Here is a 27,489-nt window from a genome sequence, read left to right on the forward strand (position 1 = left end):
GTAAGAGAATGCAAAGAGCTCAGAACAGAATATGGTGGATTTATCAGCTTGCGGATCCTTACTATAGCACATACATAGTTTTAGTTAAATATAACAATTATTACTCTTAACAAGTAAATTTCACAAGACTCTGGGATATTTTAAACAACAAAGAACTTTTGGTATTATTATGTAACCAATACTGAAAACTGTGACAGGTCATGTATCAAGCATAAAAAAGATACTGATTCTAGCTAAGTTTCACGATGTTATCAAAACTAACTGATAATCATTTTGAACAGATTAGACATAAAGTAGAAATAATGTACTTAATGCCATTCTTAGGAAGTAAATTCTTCTGTTCAAAAACATTCTTTTGGGTGACACAATTTACTCTTTAATTAAAAAAAAAGAGTTTCAGAAAGTCAAAACAACATATGTGTTTGTTCTATTCTGTTGTTAATATGGTTCTTTTCCTTATTTAAAATAATCAAAGTGTACGGTTCTCCCACAGCCTACAGTTTCTTGCTTTTGATACTGAAGCATCACATGATATACTCCGAGTTTGGGATGGCCCACCAGAAAATGAGATGTTATTAAAAGAAGTTAGTGGATCTCTTATTCCTGATGGGATTCATAGCACGCTCAACATAGTGACTATCCAGTTTGATACAGACTTTTATATCAGCAAATCTGGATTTGCAATTCAGTTTTCAAGTAAGCTTTCTGTGTTTGACTTCCAATTGCAAAAAGAAATTATGTATATTAAGCATAAAGTTTTACTATCATGTATTTTATTTTTTAGTATAATTAATGTTAAATATAGATTCTGATCTTCCTATTTCACAGCAGCAGAAAGAAAATGCACTTGGGAAAAAAAAACTGAAATTAACTGTGTATATCAATTGCCAGGTTTTTGCCCCTGACTAAACAATAATCCTTAAAATAATAAAATTGTTAAAATAATTCAACTAAAGAAATAATTATATCACAAAGTCTTATATATATTGAACACCTGTAATTCAAAAATGCTTAGGACCAGTATTTCAGATTCAGAAATTTTGTTAGTTTTTAGACATCTAAATTAACTTAGTGAGATATTTTAAGAATGAGACAGCAGTCTGAATTCATTTATGTTTCATATATACCTTAGAAATATGGCTTTAAAATATTATCATATAACTTATTTGTGCATCTGCACTTCCACTGAGACTAATTATATGGGGTCAGATATTGAATTTTCCACATGTGAAAACATAATGCTTAGTCCAGTTTGGTATACTCAACCTGAAATACCATAAAATCATAATTTTTTAAAATAGGAAATAAGTGAATTTTTTAATATTTTTTATTTTGTAAATGAAATATAACAATGAATTAATTAATGAAAGAATATTATTTACAATATTAAAATAGTATGTTAAGAACACATTATATAATGCTATATGTTTAATGTATTATCTGTTGTATGAAAATAAAATATCAACATACAAAATAATATAAAAATAATTCTATAATAATAGAGTTAATGTAATTACTAACATAATGACTTATAAAATACATTATTTTATTTTATTATTTATATTTTGCTTATTATATATGTTTTAGTTTCTTATAGATTTAAAAATAGGAAAAAAGAGTAGGGACTAGTGGGTAGCTCAGTGGACGAGGGCCCTTTTGATGTAAGTATGAGGACTTAAATTTGAATCTCCAGCACCTAAAGGAAAAAACAGTAATGGTTTCGACAACACTGTGGCATCATTGAAATAGTGAACTTCTAATTCTATGAGAACATTCACTCCAGTCTCTAACAGTTTTGTTTATTTTTCATTTATCTTATTATTCATGTCTACTATTTCATTTCTGCATTTTTCTTTTTATATATTTAATTTTTTAAAGTGTGAGTAAGATGTCAGAGAAGTGTTCATTCCTCATTTTTTCTGATGGTTGTTTGACAACAGCTTTGATTTCTGTACTTTAATAATGAAGAGTGAGCCGGGCGGTGGTAGGACACACATTTAATCCCAACACTTGGGAGGCTGAGCCAGGCAGATCTCTGCGAGTTCAAGGCCAGCCTGGTCTACAGAGCGAGATCCAGGATGGGCACCAAAACTACACAAAGAAACCCTGTCTCAAAAAAAACCAAATAAATAAATAAGTAAAATAATGCTGGGTGAATGTTTTAAATGGCTACTGTGATGGGGTTCTGCATATACTAACATAAAATATGCTTAGATTGATTATCTGTGACTTCAAAATGCAGAAGTCTAGGTTTTTGCATTCTTTCCTGGGGATTTTGTATAGAATTTTTCTTTGTGAAATGAGTGGTTTGTTTTTATATGTGTTGGATTTGTAGGTCATTTTAAAGCTGTAGAAACATCATCTGTTATACTTGACATAAATGACATGAAGACATGAATGAATCTGCCTTTATAGTAGATGATCAGATTGTATACTACTACTTGAATCTCACAATTCACTTATTAAGGTCACACAGAGTATAAATATATTATGGATAACATCAATTAATAAAATTAGGTCCTGAACATCTTTTGTAATGCACTTAACACTTCCAAAGTGTTAAACTCCCTAGTGAGAAAAATTGTGCTTTTCATGAATGAAGTTTTGATTAGTGCCAAGAACCCCACCTTGTGCTTATTTTGCCCTTTATGTATAAGATCTCATTCATTTCCAACAACAGCTTTATAAAATATCTCCTAGCATCCAATTCGCAAATAAGTGCACAGAGGCTGGACAGTAAATTGGTTTATTAACAGTCATATAAACTAGCAGATATCTGGAAAGTGGTCCATGTATGTCTGAAAGTAGATGAATTTCAGGCTTAGTGAATAGGAAATGCTTAGCAGTTATTCTGTCATTATTGCAGTGATTATATGTAATATGTATCAAAGGAAACAGAAAATGTTCAGATACATACATTTCTAATTACAATATAGGTCTTTCTATAGTCAGTTTGTCATCCTGATCATTTTTCAAGCACTCCGTCAAAGGAGAGAGAATAAAGCAAAGGAAGAGAGTATACTTACTTGCCTGTTGGAAAAGGTCATTTGCCTTTTGGTCTAACCATTTTGCCGTATGTTTTAGTTAGGCTTCCTATTGGGTTGATAAAACACCAGGACCAAAAGCAATTTGAGAAAGAACAGGTTTACTTTAGCTTTCAACTCTGAGTGAATGCTCCGTCACTGACATAAGTCAGGGCAGTCACTCAGCAGGCCAGGATTTGGGAGGCAGGAAATGATGCAGAAGCCATTGAGGAATGGTGCTTCCTGGCTTCCTCCCATGTCTTCCTCTCTCTGATTTCTCATATACCGCCAGAAAACCTCCCCAGTGGTAGCACCAGACACAATGGTCTGGTCCATGCCATATTAAACATAAATCCAGAAAATGCCCAACTGACATGTCTACAGGCCAATCCTCTGGCAGTATTTTCTCAATTAAAATTCCTTCCTCCCAAATAACCCTACCTTGTTTCAAGTTAACATAAAAACTGACAAGCACACCCTGTCAAATGGATGTGGAAACAAGAAATTATATAAAACAACATGTAACTGTCAAAGTAATCAAGTGTATTAGAGAGGATGTGAATGAATTACAGGCTAATCATCCACCGGTACAGGACAAAGTTAGCCTGCAGGTCATAATTGGCCACTTTAGAGCCCACTTCAATTCCTCTTTCCTAGAAATCTATTCATTCTATCCCTTCACTCACTCTAATACAGTCTGCTAAGGACCACATATTAAGCACATTAATCCTCTTACAAGTTTCCAAATGCAATTTCCCTTCATCCAAACAAATCTACACACACATATCATGTGGACACACACACATGCATGTAAACAAACATGCACACACTCACCACACGTTGCTCCCCCTGTTCTCTATCACCAAAACACCTTTCTCCTTGCATGTTGCTGCTTCTGATACATTGTTCTTAAAATCTATTCATTCATCCAGACTTGTTATTAATATTCTTTCTTTGGAAAATATTCTTCTGACCCATGAGCTTCGTTTGCCCTAGTTGTCATGTGTTTCAAGTTAAAATGAGAATCCATAATTCAGCAGCCCACTTTTCCAGCAGGGTTTTAATTATGACTTTGCTGTTTGAAATATATTATGAATTATTTTGTCTATGCAAACATCTATATAGAACTCAGATTTTGTTAGGAGCAATATGTAATTCATTGGCCATAACTGAGGTATTTTTAACTGTTCTGATAGACATTCTTAAAAATTACGTTTAGTAAACATAAACCAGGACAGTCTAGAAAATCATAATTCATTGCCATATTTTAGTCTGTTTTTTTTTAACTGAGCATGTTTTTTTTTTCTGCTTTGAGTGCTTTATGAGTCTGAATAAAAAGTAAAAACTGTTCAACAGAAGTGATTTCTTTGTACCTTTTACATAGCACTCGAATCTCCAACAGAGGAGTTCTGGGGTGGTTGATTGATGGTTTTTATCTGTGTTTTAGATAGCTTCCTGACTTTCATTCATACAGAAGTAGATTATTAAGAAAGACAAATTTTATATTACAAACTTTATCAAAACATTACAAATTTTATAATTACAATAATAATAATACAGAAAGGGACAATCAAGTTAATAGAAAGATATAAAGGTCATAGATATACAATAATTTTTGTACATAATTAAAGTATTATTGTGTGAAAAAAGAGGGAACCGAGAATGCCCATGTGACATCCAGCTAATACAAGGCACTTCTGATTCATTCTATCAAAAATCACTCTTGAGGACAGATTCTCATTCTTGTACCCAGAGAACCTCAACACGTCTTTTATTTGCTGACTGATCTTTAACACCTAGCTTAGGGCCTGGCACTCAAGTCAGAAATATCGCAGACAAAATGAAGGCTAAGTAACTTGCATCCATATTACAAAATGATCAACAGATGGGTCATCTGCTAAGCTGTTTCTTTGGAAGTACCCAGCTGCCTTAGACATACAGGCAAAGGCATCCCATTAATTAAGTATTGAGAGACTTAGTGGGACATAGAGTGGTGGATTGGAGTAAAGTTCTCATTTTTAGTATAAGATATACAATCACATGATTTTTGAGATTTGAACTACATGATCACATAAATTAAAATAATATAGGTCTCTGATTCTTTGGAGCATCCTTTTTGCACCCTTTCCAATCTAATTTCCAACTTCTTTTTTTTATTTTGCTCATTTAAGCAATCCCCATTGTTCATTGAAACACTGAGTAGTCAGTAACGAAGAGATGAGATAGAAAAGACAAGGGTCTTTAACCAAAAACATAACAAGTGAAATTCATTTCACAGAACTTAGTTTAGAGTGAATTTAACTGAAATGTAGGCTGAATAGCACCTTTACACTCTTCACCACGCCAACATCAGCAGCCAAAACTTCTCTTTCATGATCTGTTCCTGCTTTGTAGATCCTGTCACTTTGCCTCTTGGTGTTATAATCCGCGAGGCACTTTTGCCTAATCAGAGCTACTTAAGTCTGACACTGCCACCTCATGCTGTCCGAAGCGCTGCCCTGGCTTCTCAGCAGTCAGCCTCTATATCCCCTACTTAAATGTCTAATCTGCCTGTCCTGTTCCACTTCAGTTCTACAGGGAGGCATCATGCTGTCATTTGCCCACAGAATAGTTGATTTGGACGGAGCATTTTCTCTGCTCTTCACTCTTTGACCTCTCCATTAAGAATCAGTACCTGCTGGGTAACACAAAACACCGAGGCTCATAACTTCTACTGTTGAAAATTCTCAAAGAAATGGATGGCTTCACTAGGGTGGGTGGAAGTCTGACAGCCTTAAAGGACTGCATGACACCACTGCCTTTGTTCCGAGCCTCATTACTGTTAGGGGCACTGGGTAACAGTCAACTAGCCGCTCACTTCATTATCCCTCCATATTGTTCTCCACACTTCTGCCTGGCTGGCTGTCAGAAGTGAAATCTGCCTATCACTTTACTGTTTAAAAGTATTCAATGCTTTGAGTTCAGGTTTAAACAGAATATTCTGGCATTAAATGTAAAACATCTCTACATTATGTACCTGTTAGAGTTTGCTTTCTGTTCTGGGATAAAACATTGACAAATTCCAACCCCTGTGTCATGTTCTGACCATGAAAAGATTGCAGATTACAGTACATCACTGAGGAAAATCAAGGCAAAAACTCAAGCAGGAACTTGGAGGCAGAAACTAAAGCAGAGACCTGGAGGAATGGCATTTACTGGCTGGCTTTCCCATGGCTTCCTCTGCTATCTTTCCTTACAGCACGGGCCTGTGTGCCTAGGAATGGTACCGCACACAGTGGGCAATGATTAAGATGACCCACCTAGCCGGGCGGTGGTGGCGCACGCCTTTAATCCCACCACTCGGGAGGCAGAGCCAGGCGGATCTCTGTGAGTTTGAGGCCAGCCTGGGCTACCCAGGAGAAGCGCAAAGCTACACAGAGAAAATCTGTCTCAAAAAACCAAAAAAAAAAAAAAAAAAGATGACCCATCTACATGCATACATGTCCATTTGGTGGAGGCAGTTCCTCAGCTGTGGTTCCCTCTTCCCATCTGTGTCAAGGTGACACCCAACATTAGCCATCACAGTACCCAGGCAACCTATCACCATCATGCTTTCACTATTAATTTATATATTCTTGCCATCTACAGTACTCTGGAAAGATAGTATATAGTCTCTTTACTATTCTTCTTTTCTGAAAACCCTCTTTCAAAGCTTTGGAAAACTTAATGCTCATATTCAAAAATCTATAAATACTTAGTCATTTTCCAAATCCAGGTCAAACATATTTCTAGTTCTATACATAAACTTCTAAACAGAATTAGTCACTACACTTACCATGTGCTGATACTATGCGAAGGTTGTATTATAATTGTTATGTCCTGATTTGCTTATGATATTTGTAGATGTGCTTATCCTAGAATAGTGACTAATTCAGTGTTTGTCCTGTATTTTCCAGACTTAACAAAGTATCACCATCACATTTCAGTTTTAAAATCTATCTTGTAGTGTGTGATCTCTGTTTGCAGTACTCAGAGGTGTTATGATGCAAGGTTAAAGCTGAAAGACAAATACTGATATCAGTATTTCCCAATCTCTTTCAGATGCCAATTAACTCACACTTCCCTCCCAGGACAGCATGTAGGACATTTATAAATAAAATTACATTTTTCCCAGATATGTACTCTATACACCATACTGATTATGGATGGTAATAGGAAAAGTATTTGACACCATTGCCCTGACAGCCAGTGTTATGACAGCCAGATGTGGCATAGACTCTATTGTGGTTTGAAAGCTACACAAAGTTTCTAGGCAATGTTTTGCAGAATTTGTGGAATGTTTTTTCCTAAAGTATATAGAAGCAGAGGCTAATAGTTGAGTTGTATCCATAAATTAAAATGTGCTGTGAGTACGTTTGTGATTTGTTTCATTTTGTGAATTAACAATGAGTTATTGCATCACAAAAGGTTCTTACTGTTTTGTGATATGTATTTTGGTAATAATGGGATTTATAAGGCATATATAATATTTAGTATATACCAAATATAAACTTCTTAACAATACTGATATCTGTGAGGAAGTGTGTAAGGAAAGTGAGTTCAGCTGAAGGGGCTACCATGAGAAGATCTGTCAGTGATGACCAATGCTATTCCACAAACCTATACCGACAAAGTTGAAATGAAGCTCCAAAGACAACAAGAATGGATTTAGAATAGTCTTGTTATTACCATTTATAAACCCAAGTATTTTTTTTAATCTAGGAAGATGGTATATAAAAAAAAAAACACAATCCCACATATCTCCATTTAAATAACGCTTTTAGATAGATATTAGACTAGCAAACATAAACCAATTATTTACTAATGCAGTAAGGAATTAGTGTAAAGACTGGAGAGATGATCATTGGTTAAGAGCAATAGTTGTTCTTTCAAAGGAACTGAGTTACATTCCCAGATCCCACAGGGTGGATCACAGTCATCTGTAACTACAGTTCCAGGGTAGCCTTCTTCTGACTTCCATGGGCAAATGTAATACCCTAAATTAACCAGTAAGTCCCACATGCCCAGGGACCTGGTAAGCTGGTACATATACATGCATGCAGGAAAAGCATAATGCACATATAATAAAATAAATCTTAAATAAAATCAATTAGTGTGATATTGAGTTATATATGCTCTAGAAATATTTAGCCCATGACTGCCTGGCCCTTGAAAAGGACATCATGAAAGTGGGAATGTGTAGAACAGTGATGCCTTTACTTCATTGCAGACCAGAAGTAAAGAATAAATACAAAAAGGCCAGGGCAAGGTATAGCCCCAAAGACATGCACTCAGCAACATGTTTTCCAAGCACAGCTCTGCCTCTAAAGTGTCCAGCATCTCCCCCAAGTCACACACCCACTGAGAACTCGATTATCAATATATGATCCTGAGAGAGACCCTTGATATTCAAATGATAACATTCCGTCCTTATCTCCAAAAGTCTTCCACCATCTCATAATGTTCATTTCCAAAGGCACCCAAGTTTTAGCATTATGCAGAAGTCCCACTTAAAATCCTCCTCTGAGACTGACAAAACCTTGTAGCTTTGAATTCCTTTAAAACTTGATGGAGCCATTTTCCTGGCACCCTCTAACTCTCATTACTGTTTAGTTTCACCTTCCTTAAAGTCTTTGAACATGGGCAAAACATAGACAAATCTTTCCCAGGACATAGCATACATGGCCTCCATCCAGTTACTCAGAGCCTCTCCATTCTTAGCGGAAACACTGAATTCAGGTTCCTAATATCTACCCATTCTTGCCCAAACTTCCCTTTCTTTATTATTATTCTGATCGTTATCAGGTCATATATTCTTATAATTTTGAACATGTCCATGTTGGTCATGTCTTCAAACATACTTTGGTAATTTGTATGTCTTTCTAAGTTGCGTGTCTTTTCAACTCAAGCCCATGTTTTTCTGCTTTTAGTTGATGTATAGTCTAAACTGTCGTCAAACTCAGTAACTTCCCACAAAATCCATTAAATCCAACCTTCCCAAAATATTAATATTCTACTTAAAATCTGACTTATGTCATCATCTATAAGTTATAACATAAAGTTAATTTCTCATACAGGTAAGATTAAAAAAAAGTCTCCGATATTTTGAATAACAAAAAGTTACAGTATTGCTTGTAGTCTCGCTTTGATTCTAGTATCAATGGGATTGAGTTTGTATTATCTTCCATTCCTGTGTATCTTTTAACTGCAAGGATATTACTTGGTTCAATAATTATTTGCTGAAATAATGAAAGTATATGAATTCATAAAGATGTTTATGTGTACTAGGAAGTAAACACCAGCTTTGGGCTTGTTTTTCCATAATATGCATTAAACAGCTTTGATTCTCCCCTGTCCGTACCTTCACACATCTTAACCTAACTTATTGAATCATTTATGTATCCTTAGAACATATTGTGATTCTGAAAGAAGTCACATATCTGTATAGCTAGCAAACTATGGACTTTATAATTCTGCTGAATATCCTTTATAAAACTGATGGATCGTGCATAAAGCAAATGCTCAATCAAGATAAAAATTTTTCAGGGAAAAATCTGCCTCTAGATCTCTATCTGCATCATAATTATTTCCTGATTGATTATACTATGGATAGGATTTCTCTTCCTGGTTAAGGAGTCCAATTAGCCAACTCACCTTCATTATAGAGGACAAAGTATAAAGTATATAGTTGATTTTGTAGTCAACACAAAAAACATGGAAGACAGGAAGGAAGATAAGGTGTTATGAAGGCCAAATTTGACCTTGTGGAAGTCTCTTGAAGAATTGTGAATGTATATACTACAAAATTAAAATTTACACCAAATGCTATTAAACTTTCATTCGAAGATCAACAATTTCATAAAATTGTATATATAACTGTGACACTGGAACCATAGATTTTATCTAATCCGGAGAAAGACAGGTAAAATATTTCTATGCCAGCTTATCAAATAAGGGAGCAAAAACCTATAGAACTGAGACAAACTGTTCAATATCTCTCTCTTTATGCAATACAGTCTACCTCCTGCATCTAATTATTCTTCTTATTCAACTGCATGAAATGTAAAGTTGTGTCTATTTTAAAGGTCTTAAACAATTTTAGAACAAATCAGCCAATACTTAAAGATAAATGACAGGCAAGAATCAAAAAGTATTGTGAATGTGTTTATTCCTTGTTACCCAATACATTTTCAAGATCTGAGCTGGGCATGGTGGTGCATGCCTTTACCATGTCTCAGGAAAAGAAGAAAAAAAAAGAAAAGAAAAAGAGAAGGGCATATCTGGAAATTTCCCTATAAAATTGCTTATAAAATATAGCTATAAAATTATATTACTTTGCAAGTCTATTTATTCAAGCTACAGGTAATGAGAATGTTAAATGAAAAATGAGATACTTGTTTTCAGCACAATAAAAGATATTCCTCTTTGAAAGTAACTCTGGCCATAGGGAATTTATTTCTTTTTGTAATACCTTGAGAGAAAACCTCATTTTATTAGAAACAAATGCACCTATACCAGGAAAATTTGCTGTTACTAAAACAACAGAAAAGAGTCGGGCAGGTAGAGAAGCTAAGCTGATTAAGTATTTGTCTTAAAAGCACTAAGAACTCAGTTTGATACCAGAATGCAAGTCAAAGTAGCTGGCATGAGGCATGTGCTTGTATTCCCAAGGCCAGGGAGAAAGTGATAAGTGGATCCCTGGAGCTCACTGTTGGCCAGATAACCAACCTACTTGGTGAGTACTGTGCCAATGAAAGATACTGACTCAAAATGGAAGTAGATGATACTTAAGGAATGACTCCTCCCCAGCTGTCTGGGTCTTTTCTGGCACAGGCCTGCACACCAACATGCAAATGCACCTGCATATACATGTGCATTTGTACAGACAAGAATATATACAAACATATACATAGAAACACAAAATTGTAAAGGTTTTTTTGGCCATACACTATCTATTTCTTATGTCAGGAATGTTCCTTTCTATTGTGAATTCATTTTGAGTGAAATTGCTCTTTTTTTTTTTTTTTTTTTTTTTTTTTTTTTTTTTTTGGTTTTTTGAGACAGGGTTTCTCTGTGTAGCTTTGCGCCTTTTCCTGGATCTCGCTCTGTAGACCATGCTGGCCTCGAACTCACAAAGATCCACCTGCCTCTGCCTCCCGAGTGCTGGGATTAAAGGCGTGCGCCACCACTGCCCGGTGAAATTGCTCTTCTTTAGTCATAACTTTTTTTTTTCAGAGCTGAGGACCGAACCCAGGGCCTTGTGCTTGCTAGGCAAGCGCTCTACCACTGAGCTAAATCCCCAACCCTAGTCATAACATTTTAAAGGAAACTTGCAATGACCTCAATAGAATAAAAATTTTGCACAAATACTATTTTGAATTTTATTTACATTTTTATTTTTCAACTCAGAAAATAGAGAAATTTCATATATTGAAAATACGTTGGTCATTGTAAGGTGAGGAATTTATTGAATATTTTGCAAAGAATTTAGACAGTTGTATAAAATATTCTACAGCCCAGGGTATTTCTGGTCACTACACATATTAATATCAAAAAAGGACATACAACTGGCTTATTAGAATATAGCAGAGCAAAAATGTGTTTCATAATTCAATATAAAGAATATTAACTTAAGTAATTCAGAACAAAAATAGAAATGGCATGTTAATTCATTGTGAGTCAATATACTATTTTCTGATAACACTTTTACAGTTTTGTATGTAAGAAAGATAATAAAAAGCTTATTTGTATGAAACTCATATTCTATATAAGCTTTCTACATATTATGATAAGTTGCAGAAGTGCTTTATGAGAAGTTCCAAGACATAATCAAAATTTATATAATAACAACAGAAGTGAGAACCACGTTTTAAAATTTTAGAGTTGTGTGCTCCATATAGAGAAAAATTAGTATTAAATAAAAACTACCAGTTCCTAAATAATGTAGTTAATTCCTAAATAAAGTCACAATATTAAATAATTGTTCATAATAATACTAATTATGTGACATTTTCTCACTCTTAAATGCCTAGCAGAAATAACATAACTCCTGGAATGGTTGTTTTTTTCATTGGTTGTTTCTGTTAATTCAGAGGGAAAAAAATGGTTGGTGCTAAAATGATTATAATTTTTCCTACTCACAAACACAGAAGGTAACCAGTATGAATCCAAACTTTGAATAACTGAAGAAAATAAAACAATAGCATTCCTACAAAGTAATTATTTCTGTCGGTATTTAACTAATTGCTTTTAGAACTCCAGTAATTTCAAGTGGGGAAAAGAGTTCTTTGGTCTTTCATTAAACCCCCTCATACTCCACTGTGTTTTAAAACCTTACTCCTAATTTGTTTATTAACTGAGAGAAAATGGAACAGTAGGGATTTACCACCCCTTCCTTTCAAGTCAATTAGACCTCCAGGAAAATGTATATGCTCACATAAGTCTCAGCCTAATGTGAAAGCTCTCTTATTTAGATAATTTGTCTCGTTTTAATCATTAAGCTTAGAAAATTTGATAAGAAATACATATTTTACCCTCATGTTTACCTATGACCAGATGATTCTAGCTATTGCTTTTCAGTGTTTCTATCTGGTTCTGTATATACAAATACATATGTATGAGTATAAATATAAAATGTATTTATATATCATATATTGTTATACGTACTAGAATATCTATCATAAGCTTAACAAATTTTGTGGGTGTAGAATTAACATAGCAAGCCCCACCAAAAAAACAAAACTCTGAAGTTTCCTGTTAATACTCATTCTTTTATTTTTATTTTAAAGTCTGTTGCATATTTTTCATAATACCACCCCTTCCAAGGAAAACATCCTAAGTGTAGATGTTGAATGTATGTGTCAAACATTCTTCTATAGTTATGTAAATCAAACTCATATCTTACTTCCCTTTTCTTAATATTCTCATGTAGGGGTTCCCTTGTTAGTCTAATAAGAAAATAATCTCTCCAGAAAAAAAACTGGCATGAGCTAGAGTTAATATTTTAAGACTGGGTTTGAACTATTCCAAAATTTTCTAATTACAGATATAATATCTCTTCTGAAAATGTGTTAAGGTTTATTATTCTATGAATTGAGAAGGGAGGTGTTTGAGTTTCTGGGACAGTGACAGTTAAAAGAGAACACTTTGGTGTGTTATTTGTGCTTTGAATTATGAAAGTAGACCAACAGGGGTTCAAGCAGTGCTATGCATCTTTAGTTCTGGTAAATTTAAGACAACTTTTTTAACAGACCTAAGCTTATCTCTAAATTGAGAACATGGTAGCAGTTGGTTCACAGAGATTTTTTTTTTATTTGAGGATTAAGGGAATTGTATGAGTAAGGTCGCTGGCCATTCCTCAGAAATGCTACTTTATCAGTAAAATTAATGAATATCTATGAAACTTTAGTATTCAACTAGCTTACTAAGAGACTAGTTCTAGAAGGCTATCTAGGTTTTTATACTATTATCAGGGATTGGTAAAATGTTACTTGAAGTCTTCATTTTGCAATTCTGAAAAAAAGCATATCAAATTAGAACGTAACATTTTTCATTTCTAAAATTAGATATTTAAAATTATTACTTTAAAAATATGAACACAAAATTTTGTATAGTTGTAGATTGCACATTCATCTTTCTGGTGTTGCTGCTTATCTGGGGGGTATCAAATTTAATATCATGCTATCATTTTTAGTTTCTTACTTGTGAACCTTGTCTTGATTCCTACACAACTAAAGTCAATACGCTGCAACACAATGTAGGCTTCAGTGTTTCATTTACATAAACACATACTAGACAGAAGATGTGGAGCAGCAAGCTTGATAGATGATTACATTGAGTATTCTCTTGAGAGGTAACTTGTCTAACAATCTGTTATTCAGCTTATTAGTAGACCTGCATATCCAGCTACTTACATGCCTATGTATTCACAAACTTGTCTATTAGAGACAGGAAATAAAATTCATCAGTGCCACTAGTACTAACAAAAACTTGATGTCTGTTCAATTTGTGTATCTGACATACTTAACCTGATTCTACCAGATAACATGTTGCAGATATATAGTACAAATCACCACCTGAATTCTGACATTGGTGTAATTCACCCACCTTATTTAGATTTTAACAGTTCCACAAGCACACATGCATTACACATGTAGTAATTTTATGGTTATAGATTTCTGTGACAACCACCATAGTCAAGACTTAGAACACTTCCATTACAAGGAGCCATATAGTAATCACAACCAATTACTTTTGAACACTTCATGCATTCTAATGCTGTCAACTAATTATCTACTTTCACAAATTAGTCTCCTTAAAAATGATATATAACACAACCAAATGATGTATAATCCCGGTATTAAATTTTAACGTGACAAGTTCTGTGACATGCAAACTATGTGTGTGGATTTAAGCCTTGTTGATGCTGAGCATCATATCATATTACTGATTTATTGCAGTTTAACCACCTGCAGGGATAAATGCTTACGTGTACAGCTTCTGGGTTATAAAGCAAGTCTATGATACGTTCTACAACAAACTGCAACAATACTTCATGGAGGGTCTGTTTCTAGTTTTATTTCTGTTGCTATTATAAAATAGTGAAACGAAAACAACTTAGTATGGAAAATGATTACTTTAGCTCACAATTCCAGATTATAGTCCATCATTATGGGGAAGGCAAAGTGCCCGGAAAGAAGTTACATCACATCCATGATGTTAGCGTGTTTGCTTGCTTATTCTCAGCTGGATTTTTAAATCTATACAGTTCAAGACCCCCTGCCTAGGGAATGGTATAACCCACTGTGGGTTGTACACCCACCCCTCACCCAAACCTGGGTATAGGCCAACCGCAGTCACTCATTGAGGGTAATTCTAGGGTGTGTTAACTTGACAAAGCTAAGTGTCGCAATGCAATAGCATCCTTCAGCTCTCCCAGCAATGTGTGATGACAATGATGCAGTTTTTCCTAAAATTTTGTCAGCGTTTAGTGTACTCACATATGCCATTCATTTTATTTAATGTTAGCAAGTTTAATATGGTATCATAAAGGCTTGCTGTGATTTTGAATTTCATTTTGTAAGTTAATGATATGGAATATATTTTCACATAACATCTGATGTTCTTTGAAAAAATCTTTTTATCCATCTTTCAATTTGATTGTTAATTTGAGTTGAGGGAGTGTTATTCTGTCTGTCCTCTCTCTCTTTCTCTCTCTCTCTCTCTCTCTCTCTCTCTCTCTCTCTCTCTCTCTCTCTCTCTCTCCCTCGCTCTCTCTCGCTCTCTTATCTGCACTCTGATGTAAACTGGATATCTTCCAAACATTAGCAGTGTTCTCTTCAATCCTTCACAGTGACTTTAACATAATGGAATGATTGGTTTTAAATGTCAACATGCCACAGCCTAGAGTATCTTGAAAAGATAGTCTCAGCTGAGGAATTTTCTAGATCAGGTTCACTTGTAAGCATATTTATAGGAGCTTGTCTTCTTCATCGCCTCAATTGAGTTGAAATGAACAACTCACCATGAATGTGGACAGCATCATTTCATGGGCTGGACACTGACCCACCTGTGTGAGAGTAGAGACTAGGTGACAGCAAGAACATAAGGACATGTTCATTTTTTCTTTACCCTTGAGTCTGGGTGCGATGTGACTAGTTCCTCGAATTCTTAAAATGGAGTGCTGCTTCCCATAACTGTAAGCCAAATAACCACTCTTTCTTTGTGCTTTTTGTTTGCTTATTTGTTTGTTTGTTTTTTGGAAAAGGTATTTGTCACACAAAAGAAATAGCTATAACATAGGATGTGGAAATTTATTAGGATGTCTAGTTTTTAGTGAGGCAGATACTCTACTACTTCTCAGGAAAAGCTCATACATAGATTTTTTTTTCAAGAAAGGCAAAATCATTTCATAGATATTTTAAAGTTAATTCAAGCATTTTTTACAAGTCAGTTCCTATGAACACATAAACATGAGGGAAGTTGTAAAGGTTTAGTCCTAAGGTTTGGAACTGTGAAACTGCTTCTGATAATATAAAAACTAAATGCCTTCCTGCCTTTTGATAGGTTCAGTCGCCACTGCCTGTCGTGATCCAGGAGTCCCCATGAATGGCACTCGGAATGGGGATGGACGAGAACCTGGAGACACGGTTGTCTTTCAGTGTGACCCTGGCTATGAGCTTCAGGGACAGGAAAGAATAACCTGCATTCAGGTAGAAAATCGGTACTTCTGGCAGCCCAGCCCACCAGTCTGTATAGGTATGATTAAAGAATAATTAAAAATCTATAACATAGAATGCAATGAATTAAAGCTGGTGTTGATATTCTTAAACACTATATTCCAGAAAAATGGTACATGAGAGTCTGAGATTTCAGAGGAGCATTCACAAACCACAAAATGTACAAAATTAAAAATGGTAAATACTCATTTCCATAGTTAAGAGGCGATAACTTTAGTATATTCTGAACAGCTCAAAACTTATAAAAGTTTATTAATCAGATTTTGTGAAATATTTTCTCAGCCTTTATTCATTGGATAAAGCTGTTATCTTTTGCTTTAAAATGTAGAGGCACCGAGAATCTACATTTAGAATGAGCTGGGTTGATTTACTCCCAACATGCTTACTTCTTCTAAGAAACTTGTATCAGCAGCTTTTTTGAGAGATTCAAAGGGCTGGTTTTCCATTCAAGTTGGGAATATCAAAAGAGCATCAAGCATTGTTTTGAAGATCTGAGGAGTGTCCAGACCTCGTCCCATGCTTTCACTTGCCTGACTTTTGTCCTCGTGCTTGTTCTCAAATCTCCAAGTCACACTCTCTAAAGATTCAAGATACAGATCTTTTGATACTAAAATGGAAAAAAAATCAAGCTTAGGGAAATGGCCATTTTTTTCAATACAAACATTAAGAAAATCTTAAATTTAATTAAATTATTTAACATTAAGCCGTTCTGTTCAAGTATCAATGTGTCATCCTCAATTTACAATTTTCACTAAGCCACACATATGGTTATACTCAAAATTTTTATTCATTTATATATTCACAATTTCATTTTACCATAAGCAGCTTCAAGGGACATTCTGCATCTTGATCATTTAATATTGCATTCAAAATATTTGATATATGCAGATTTAGCATGTTTTAAATGAGAAGCCTTATTTTGTTTCATTTATACGCAGCTTATAAGTACATTTTCAATATAGCTTCATAGTTTCTCTTGGAATATCATGTGGAATTAGAAAATGTGTTTTCAGTACTTCAGTAAGTAATAAACAAACTCAATTAATTCCTCCTTGTTGTAATCACATAAAAATTACAAAGTCGAATTCATTAGTTACTTGATCTCTCCCATCCACTGGGAATTTACAATAAAATAAAAAAATTACCAATTCTTACCAACCTATTTCTCAATGAAATGAAAGCTAAAAAAAAATGTGTTTTTTACAACACATTTTCTGTATTTTGAAGATAGGCTTTTAAAGCATAAAATTAACTAGCATTCAAAGGCCTAATCCTTACTGGAGGCAAAATGGTAGTTCTAGGTCTCTTCTGTAGATAATGAGGCAGATAATGAGGAACCAAGAGTATGAAAGAGACTTAAAATCTAAAACAAAATAATCACATAGCTTGTACTAGTTCAGATTTTGATACATTTGTTTTTATAGTTAATCTACTATGGCTCTGTTGTTCTATTGGTCTTTATGCACTACTGCAAGTTTTAAATTATCAAAATCAACTAATTTATATTTATAAAATCTGTATCAATAAAACCAGGTAATAGAAGCAACTTCTGAAGTTTTCTAAGTAAAAGAGGCTAAAACATATAAAGTATATTTGCTTAAGGTGTGAATATTCTACTCACTACTTGGTTAGCATACGAGATTATAATTAAATGGAAACTCCATATTCTAACTAATTGAAAATTTATTGCATGTCATAAAGAGAATCTCTATATAAAACAAGCCCACCAATACTCAAGAAGGGAAGGAAGAAGGGTTCACAATCCCCCACAACTAATCATGGAACTATTGACTGTTATGGCTTCTCATGGATGGAGAATTATTCTAAGTGGATTTTTCCAGGGAATGGCTCCACACCAATAAGTAGTACAATTTGGACTCCATGTTTTATTTTTTCATTTTTTTAAAGAAGACATAAAGTTGGAAGGGCATGGGGACTTGAGAGTCACTCTGGGAGGAATTAATGTGAAGAATGAAGGAAAATTTTGATCAAAATACATTTCTACATGATATTCTCAAAGATTTAATAAATATATATTTTATAGAAAAAAAATGACGAAATTCCATGAAAATTACTGCAGATTGTCTGGCTTTGTGTGGTTATTAGGCCAGGGAATCACTTAATAGGATTACCAGGGCTATAACATTATATTAACAGTATTTTTTATGCAGAATCCTAAAATAATGGGGAGAAATCTACTGAACATAAAGAAAAAACACAGCTCAAACTTCAATAAGTGTAAAGAGTTCTGAGAAAGACTCTTATAAAATTCCATTAATAACCTACAATATGCCCTATCTAACAGAGCCTGATACCAAGGGAGAAAGTTGAGCACTAAATCTTACTTATACGGAGCAGGGTGTGGAACATTTTTGTATGGATTATGGAACTGAGCATTATTTTCTTGGAAGGATAAGATAGCTTGAGGAGAAGATATGCATTAGAAGTTCTCTGAGGAAGAAAATAACTTACAAAAAAGAATCTGAAAAATTGCTAAGGCTGCAGAAAGCTTGACCTCTGCAACTGATAAGAAAGAACTCCATGATTGGAAATACTATGCCAAAGATTAAACCCTGAACTTTTTAGAAACTCCGTAAGTGTGTCTCAGACCTTAGAGAATAAAGCATTTTACTTGCATGTGAAAAGAAAAAAAATCAGCCTCATAGCAAGTACCAAACAGAAGGACGCCATCTTTAGAGAGTTAATAGAATTCATTCCAACAAAATTGACAGTGTGAAGATTACTTTGACATTGCCTAAGGGAAAGTAGCGGCACTCAATATAAAGGTAAATAACAAAGACATTAGTGTGGGTGGGTTGCTGAAAAAGACAGTACACGAATAAAATGGAATTGGTAAAAAAAAATTAAGAAGATCGTAAAATAGATCCATAGCTGCTGCCCCTGTAACTGTCTCACAGAAAATACACTCAGAACAAATCGGGCGTGTCAGGATTCCAAAGAAACCAACTGAAATTTCATTCCTGAATGCCTTTGATTTTAATTTGGGTGCTTTATGATTAGACATATAATGGATTTCTAACTAGTATTCAAAGTTGAAGATATTTTAGAATAATTTTATGTATTTATTGGCAAACTAGGATTTAGAAATGTCAGAAAGTTTTACTCTCTTGTTGGCTCTGTTAGATTTTGAAAACTGCCACAGCTATGAAATTCATAAGGAAAATGCTGATAATGTAAATAATGCTCCTAAAGGCTGTGATAATTTTAAATCATAAGTGAAACTACATAAATACACATGTGAGAAACATTTTAAAAAGAAGGAATTACATGAACTGAAAGTACATGGAATTATAAGATTTTTAACTCCAGTGTTATGGCCCAGTAGGTTAAGGTACTTGCTGCCAATTGTGACCTCCTGAGCTTAATCCCCAGGACTCACATGATAGAGAAAAAGAAAACAACTCCTGAGAGTTGTCCTCTGACCTCTTCTTGTTTTGATACAAAAACACAAAATTAATGAATCACTGTAACTTTAAGAAGGAATTTTTGTGTTGTTTTGAATATAATTTATACATCCGAAGTGATGGTAGATGATATTTCAAAGGTTATAGAAGTCAGGTGAGACAGGTGCCCTACAACTGGGGCATTGTCTTTTAAGTTTTACAGCACTACTGCAAACTTTTTACATTCCTGTGCTATGATTAGATAATCTCACTCAAAAGATAACTGGTAGAAACCGAAGTCAGTTATTAACATAATTCCAAAGAAAGATATGAGTTAGAGCTAGATTCTTGATACATCTTGATGAACTGGATACGAAGATTCAGTGAAGAATGTTAGACTCCATTCCTGGAAATCCACGTTGGCAGTGTTAATCAAGTAACTTAAGAACAAAGGAAAGAGACATTTTGACATGAGTATTATGTAATTTTGATATTATATGATTCATATATACTATACTAGGTAGTGATAGCTGCAAAGGCTTTTGTGAGTTGTAATTCCACAGAGATTATCATCAGAAAGTGATAGAAAAAGGAGTTTCCCATTAATAAAAGCAAAATATAAAGCCTTGACTTACACATATTCAACACAGGAGACTGTAACAGAATACAATAGACTGGGTAAAAATTGCTGAATAAGGGACTCGGGAGGCTACCTAGGCTACAAAATAAAATGGAAAATTTCATGATAGAACTGACGTCTAGGAAAATTCACTAGAAGAAATTGGACCATGAATCCTAGAAACTAGCCCAGCAAATAAGTTGAAGTCAACAAGTTAAAAGGACTGATTATGAAGAAAAATAAAAATACCATAGTCCCTAGTATACTTGTACACGTAAAAGACATTCACATTGAGCTGACAATAGATTGTCTTGTAGCTGAAGAGGTTTGTAGACATAGAAAATTTGAGGAGACAGTTGCAGAAAGCAAAAACCAGATTAAAGCCATCTGGATCTCTAGGTACAAAAGGTGATTTTATCTCTCTAACTCAATTTGAAATAGAGTACTAAAACTTAAGAGCGCTTGTCTACTGATTTATACTTGGGCACACTTTTTGGCTGTTACAGGTAAATACAACTTACAGTTACAAAACAATAAAACTAGACTTTCTTTGCCAATTGAATTTAGTAAGCATGGACATTTTATTTTAAAAGTCTTGTTACATATATGTAGCTATGGGGCAGGGATCACTGGAATATGTTGACGAAGACTATTGTAACAGGGTGAACACTGTTTTCCAAGCCTCACATGTATTGCAAGAGTGAACACTGAAGAAGCACTCTTTCACTGAGAATATTCACTAGAAAGGGGGAAAAAAAGGAAGAACACGTTTTAAGTGTGGTGTGATTGGATAGTTCAGAGCACACCGTACTCCAAATTCTGGTTTCTGTAAAGAATGTGGTGTATGCTGGAATAAAGCTGGTGATGGGTCAAAGTTCAGAGGCATAAATTTAAAAGGGAAGCTTAACCAAAGTTTGGTTGCCTAGACTTTTATTCAGACTGTTAAAGGGAGCAGTGTCTGCTTTTGATTTAGTCATACTAAACAAAAGGTAGGTACGTTTGGGGAATTGTCTACGTCATACATGAGTCTAAGTTAAGTTTTATGGGAAAATATAGTTTGTTATAATAATTACTTTTCTTGAACAACAACAAAAATGGATATGGAGACTGCTTAAGCATCAGGTAAATTAGACTTCTCAGGTCAAAGCAATGGCAGGAGTTGGGGGTGGAGAAAGTGCCTCTATGGAGCTATACTTTGTTTTTGGAAAAGAAGACTTGAATGGAAGCTGTGACGTAAGCAAAGGTTCTTGAGTAGAGGTGGATTCATATCAGGCTGAGGGTGTTTCCCTTTTCAGGAGGACACTTTATTCCCAGATTCAGCAGACACTTGAGTTTGAAGTAAGAAAGGGGCAGAGTGTCAAGATATTCCATCTACTCATTTACCAGCATGTACCCAGATGCTAGAAAAATACACAAGTAAGGGAACAGTGTGGATATATTATGACTGAGAATATACATGTTCCAAATAGCTAGGAGCTGAGGTTGCTCTTTATATACAAGGGTAGTGGCATGGAGTAGCACAGTGATGGATATGAAAAATTATTGACTTCTATTGATTTTTGCCTAGCTAGATGAAATTTTCTTTTCTTCCAAACTCAATTTTTGCTGCCAAAAGAATCTGTTTGCCTTATGGCTAAATTGTAAACATTATCTTTTTTTAGGAAAACACCAATTTTAAAAGTCAGACAAGAATGTTGATTATGTAGAAAAAAAATCATGAGAATACACACACACATTTATACACACTATTACTAGGGACATATTACTTTTTTAATATAATCTTATATCTTAAAGAACCTCCGAATCTAACTGGAAAATATTTATGACTGTCCACTGACCAATCGGACATGTCTAGGGCAGAAATAGAATTTGTAGTGATTGCCAATTTTTATCAATCAAGTAACTAGGTTTCAGGAAAAGACTTAGAGTCACAGGAAGATTGCTGGAAAGCAATCTCTGTTCTTAGATTATCACTTGTTTTGATTCTTAATTATTAAAGCCTCTTCTACAAATATAAAAATGATATAAAAGAAGCTGTACAAATATGCAAAACATCATAATCCTATCCATTGATTATCATTGTTACTCTTTTAAGAAAAGATATTGCTGTATAAATCAAGCTGGATTGGATTCACAATCTTCCTACCTCAGCCTTCCACATACTGGCTTTGAAAGCATTTATTATTTGAGATTTTGTTTTACTTTGCCTCCAAATTTTTTAGTAATTTTCAGATTTCTTTTCTAGTAATCATAGAGAAACCATTTTTAAATTCCTCTTGTGATGTTTTACAGTTTGCTTGACACAAAATAGTAACACATGACTTTTTTTAGGATGTTTTAAAAGCCAGTAAAACAGTTAAAGTCAATGTATCAGTATGTGTGCATGCATACGTGTGCATGTGTGTGTTCTGTGTTCAATATTTCAATGGTTTCCTTGAAAGACATGCAGTCTCCCAGCATCCCATGCTGTAAAAATGAAGTGTGTGCAGAGTTTCACATACCCTCAAAGAAATGTCTTCACAAATCTAGACAGCTAATGGATCTTATTAATCTCTTAAGGTATTTTGTTTGCTTGTTTAAATTAAAGCACCTTGTGGAGGCAATTTAACAGGATCTTCAGGCTTTATCCTTTCGCCAAACTTCCCTCATCCGTATCCGCATAGCAGGGACTGTGACTGGACGATCAGCGTCAATGCTGACTACGTTATCTCCTTGGCATTTATCAGGTGAGTTCTTACACCTCTCCATGTATAAAATCTCCTGTGGCTAGTTTGCTGTGGCATTTGTACTAGGTAAGGATTTTATTTGAAAAATTAATATCAACACTAATACTTTACAGTGGGTGATTTAAAAGCCTTCTTGGGAGATCAGCAGTACCGCAGGTCGGGGGTGAGATTTCTCACGGGATATCAAGGGCAACCGAAAGTGGGAAAGGTCCAGAAGCCTGTTGAATCACAAACTTTGATATCTATTATTTTTCTTTCTCTCCGTATTTATCACCCCGATTCCCTCAAAAGGTTTTTCTTATACTAAAAGATTAAGCAGTCAGTGATTCAATATCGTGTGTCTCATGTTTTCCACAACAAAATTCCCTTTCTGTGTGTGTGTGTGTGTGTGTGTGTGTGTGTGTGTGTGTGTGTGTGTGTGTTACTGGATTTGGGAGAATCTGTCTTCCTAATCACTTTCCTCTTTGGTGTCTTATTAAGTCCAGCAGGTGAGAAAAATGTGATGGGTCTTTACTAGATCTTTCAGCAGAACTTGCTGGATTCCAGAGGCTTTATATGAGAACGCTCTCAAGTTCACATTATTGTGTCATAGCCCCAGGAAGATTGTTGTACGGAAACTAACTGAGTTGGAACTCTAGATATAACTCTAGACTTGACACTATCATTTCTGTTTTATTTGAAAAAAATTTTTTTCCTCATGATATTTTATCACAAAATGTGACTTCTTTCAATTTGAGATTTCAGTGAGGGGATGGGGTTGGCTGGACATTTAGGCCAGAGACAGAGGAGCTGACTAGCATGAACAGAACTATGTATGGGTTCAGTCCCCAGAACCTCAAAGCAGAGCAAAGGGAAGTTATTTCAATAAGACTATAGAGTTTGCCCTGTTTAAAGTGACTGAGTTCTTCCTAATTTAAAATTTTGCTCTTGTTCATAAACACTGATGTAACCAATAGATTGATGTACGTAGCTCAGCTGTTCTTTTTACCCCCAGTAATTTAAAGAGGCTTGAGATCTGTATAAAATATTAAGCCCAAATGTAAAATATTTTCTAACATAATGAAGCCTGTAGCTAGAGTTTTCCTGCCTGGCCCATGGTCAGGGCAAATCTCTCTTACCTGCCAGTCCCACAGCCACTCAGATCCGACCAAGTAAACACAGAGACTTATATTGCTTACAAACTGTATGACCGTGGCAGGCTTCTTGCTAACTGTTCTTACAGCTTAAATTAATCTATTTCTATAAATCTATACCTTGCCACGTGGCTCGTGGCTTACCGGCATCTTCACATGCTGTTTGTCATCATGGCGGCTGGCAGTGTCTCTCTTTCAGCCTTGCACTTCCCAGCTTTATTCTCCTCCTTGTCCCACCTATACTTCCTCCTGCCTAACTACAGGCCAATCAGTGTTTTATTTACCAACCAATCAGAGCAACACATTTGCCATACTGAACATCCCACAGCAGAAGCCAAGTTGAAAAACAGGTCACTTAAAATCATGAAAATTGGGAGAATTTAGACATTCTATTTTGATAATTCATAGTATTGAATAAATGATGATGGCTGATGCCAAGATCATGACAATGAGATTATTGGTTATTTCAGGCCATTATTACCAGGACTTCCTTGGCAAAATGAGATTATTGTCCTCATTTTTTTGCTATTGGAAAAACTGTATTTTAAGACAAGAGAAAGCCTCAAGATGTTTGATACAGAGCTTTGTTTCATAAATTAAGTTAGCTAATAACTTGGGGATAAAGGGCTATATGGCAGGAAATATAGAACAGAAATTTGATTTCAAACTCTTTCATTTATTATGTGATATTAAGGAAACTGTTGACTTTTACGGGTTTCAGTATATTCACTAGAAAAATAAAAAACTACAATCCTTTCCCTGCATCTCAGGATTACCATGACCAAATTAATTTTTATGAACATTCTATATTTGTACAAGTGTCCAATCCTCCCAGTGTTTGTGTGAAAGAAATCATTGCAGATAAGAGCCCAAAATTTCCTAAAGAATTTTTTCACTTTCAGCTTCAAAAAAGCTATAAATTAATACATTAAGTATTCACTTAAGGCCAAGCCAGAAATTCAGTGAAATATCCGGTACTCAACTTTTAAACGGCTTGTTAGCATTCCAACCACAGGAACTATTGTCCTGTCCTTTGCAAAGTGCTTATTTCCATCAAGCCTCTGGCAGTGAGACAGACATGGAGGTTGTTGTTAAAATAAAAATTTCACAAAGAAGGAGAAAATTCACAAAGCTGTGTTCCACAATGGCCAGTGGAATTGAACCTATTCTGACTTCTGCTATTAAATATCAATAGTTACCAAAGTCCTTGCATCTGATCCATTAAAAGGATTTAAGATTATCTAGCTGAACTTGGCAAGCTGCTGAATAAATTAATGTTTGATGTTTTCTTAATTTTCTCATGCTACACATGACCTTATATAGGAGAAGGCTAGGAATCACTGCACCACGCCCTCTTTCTCCCTGACCATTTATGCACAAATAGACTGGTTAGTACTGGAAACCATTATGGGTTTCAAAAGAAACAAGTTCCAGAAACTTGACATTTTTGCATTCTGTATATTTGAAATATCTTAAATAAATACAAATATCATAAAGTTACAGCAGATGATATCTTAATATTGACAAGCTTTCCTGATTTCATTTGTAATCATTCATTTGCAACTAATTGGCTTTTCTTAATGACCTAAATGAGCTCATTTTTTTTCCTTCATTGTTTCTGAATCATATGGTACTATCAATAGCTGGGTTATCAATAGATTACCTAGCTCCTAAATATATGCAAACCATGATCATTATGTGATAATTCTTATGTTTCATCAGGTGAAAGAAAATTTATAATGCAAAATATTTTAATAGCTATGAGTTTGAATCATCTACATTTTAAAAGTCATTTACCACCAGGCCGTGTTGGCTCACACCTTTAATTCTAGCACTCGGGAGGCAGAGTCAGGTGGATCTCTGTGAGTTCGAAGCCACCCTGGGCTACAAAGTGAGTTCCAGAACAGGCTCCAAAGCTACAAAGAAAAAACTTGTCTCAAAAAACAAAACAAAAAAAAAGTCATTTACCATTATCTAACTTTGAAAGTCTATAAGCATGATTTTCTCTGCATTATTCTAAAAGAAAGTATATACATATATGGATTTTCATCAACAAAGCTACCTAATACAGCATACAGTGTATTATTGAATAGTTTTAAAACAATTTTTACATTTGTCTTTTTATTTAATCAGGTAGTTGATATATTTTAAAGTGGTTGTGTTTTCATAACTAACAGTGAAAAGAGTTACACTTTTATCATATAAAATACATGGTTAATTAAAAACATAATTGTCACTTTGTAGATACAAAGTAACTTACAAAAGAATACGTAGGTTAGAAAGTGAAGAAATGAGACTCAAATACACAACTTATTCCAAATGTGGTATCCTGTCCTCTGTTAACCCACATGAGCTACTTAAATATCAGGACGGCTTACTCATTCCTACTGCTGATTTGCTACTCATGTCCAGTAGTTTTTTTTTTGTCAGACAAATTTTTATATCAGATTCATTTCACAGGGTCTATTGTTCTTTTATTCTGCATCTACTGTGGTAAATACCTTTTTAGTAACACACCACTCTCTCTCTCAGTTTTAGCATAGAACCCAACTATGACTTTCTCTATATATATGATGGACCAGACAGTAATAGCCCATTGATTGGAAGTTTTCAAGACAGCAAGTTACCAGAGAGAATCGAAAGCAGCTCAAATACCATGCACTTGGCTTTTCGGAGCGATGGATCTGTCAGTTACACTGGATTTCATTTAGAATATAAAGGTAAGTGTGCATACTCAGCTTTAGCATCGTGATTAAACCAGAATTATGTTTACAGGATGAGAATTTTGTGCTGACTGTTGTTAGTTTTAGTAGTATGTGCTTGTGAAATGTGGGATGTGTACAGTTTAATCTCACAAAAAAAGCTCTCCATATAGTTTCCCATCAGCGAAAAGGAAATTAACATTTCTCTAATTATTTACTCAATAATATGTAACTGACCACCTGATTGCTAATTAGTATACTGAAGTGAAAGGCCCCATAATATTTAAAGAAAAAAGCCACTTCACTGGGGGAACTGAAGTTTCATCAAAGGACTTTAATTCAGAAATTTCTTTCAGTGAAAGAAAATGAAAAATAGAAGACTTGTGTTTCAAATAATGCTTAGTATTTTTAAATATTTTGATATTCATAAGAAAGTTGGCAAAATGCAGTAATAGCTATGTCTCAGAAATGTTTATTTTTTATAATTGTTTTAGAGTGCCCATGGACACATATAAGGAATGCTTTTTGAATCATGGAGTATTTCACAACTTAATGATTAAGTACATATTATTTTAAATTTGACTGAATACATAATAGATAAATACTATGCATTATTGGGTTACCAT

The 27,489-nt window shown here is 34.5% G+C and overlaps 1 protein-coding gene and 1 long non-coding RNA gene across 4 annotated transcripts in view; one reads left to right on the plus strand and one right to left on the minus strand.

The window, feature by feature from the left end:
• Csmd3 (CUB and Sushi multiple domains 3) overlaps nucleotides 1–27,489 on the plus strand; it is a 1,140,535-nt gene that overhangs the window by 850,562 nt on the left and 262,484 nt on the right. For all 3 annotated transcript variants that reach the window (XM_059246844.1, XM_059246845.1, XM_059246847.1), the window contains 4 exons: nucleotides 494–696; nucleotides 16,107–16,298; nucleotides 22,890–23,028; nucleotides 26,694–26,881. In XM_059246844.1, the coding sequence (XP_059102827.1) occupies nucleotides 494–696; nucleotides 16,107–16,298; nucleotides 22,890–23,028; nucleotides 26,694–26,881 (722 nt within the window). The remainder of the gene's footprint in view (nucleotides 1–493; nucleotides 697–16,106; nucleotides 16,299–22,889; nucleotides 23,029–26,693; nucleotides 26,882–27,489) is intronic.
• Nucleotides 16,551–23,286, minus strand: LOC131896279 (uncharacterized). The gene is made up of 2 exons (XR_009375425.1): nucleotides 22,893–23,286; nucleotides 16,551–16,886 (listed from the first exon to the last, which is right to left on the minus strand). It is a non-coding gene; the product is annotated as an uncharacterized LOC131896279 (long non-coding RNA).

Source organism: Peromyscus eremicus, chromosome 20, assembly GCF_949786415.1.
Source record: "Peromyscus eremicus chromosome 20, PerEre_H2_v1, whole genome shotgun sequence".
In the NCBI taxonomy this organism is placed as follows: domain Eukaryota; kingdom Metazoa; phylum Chordata; class Mammalia; order Rodentia; family Cricetidae; genus Peromyscus; species Peromyscus eremicus.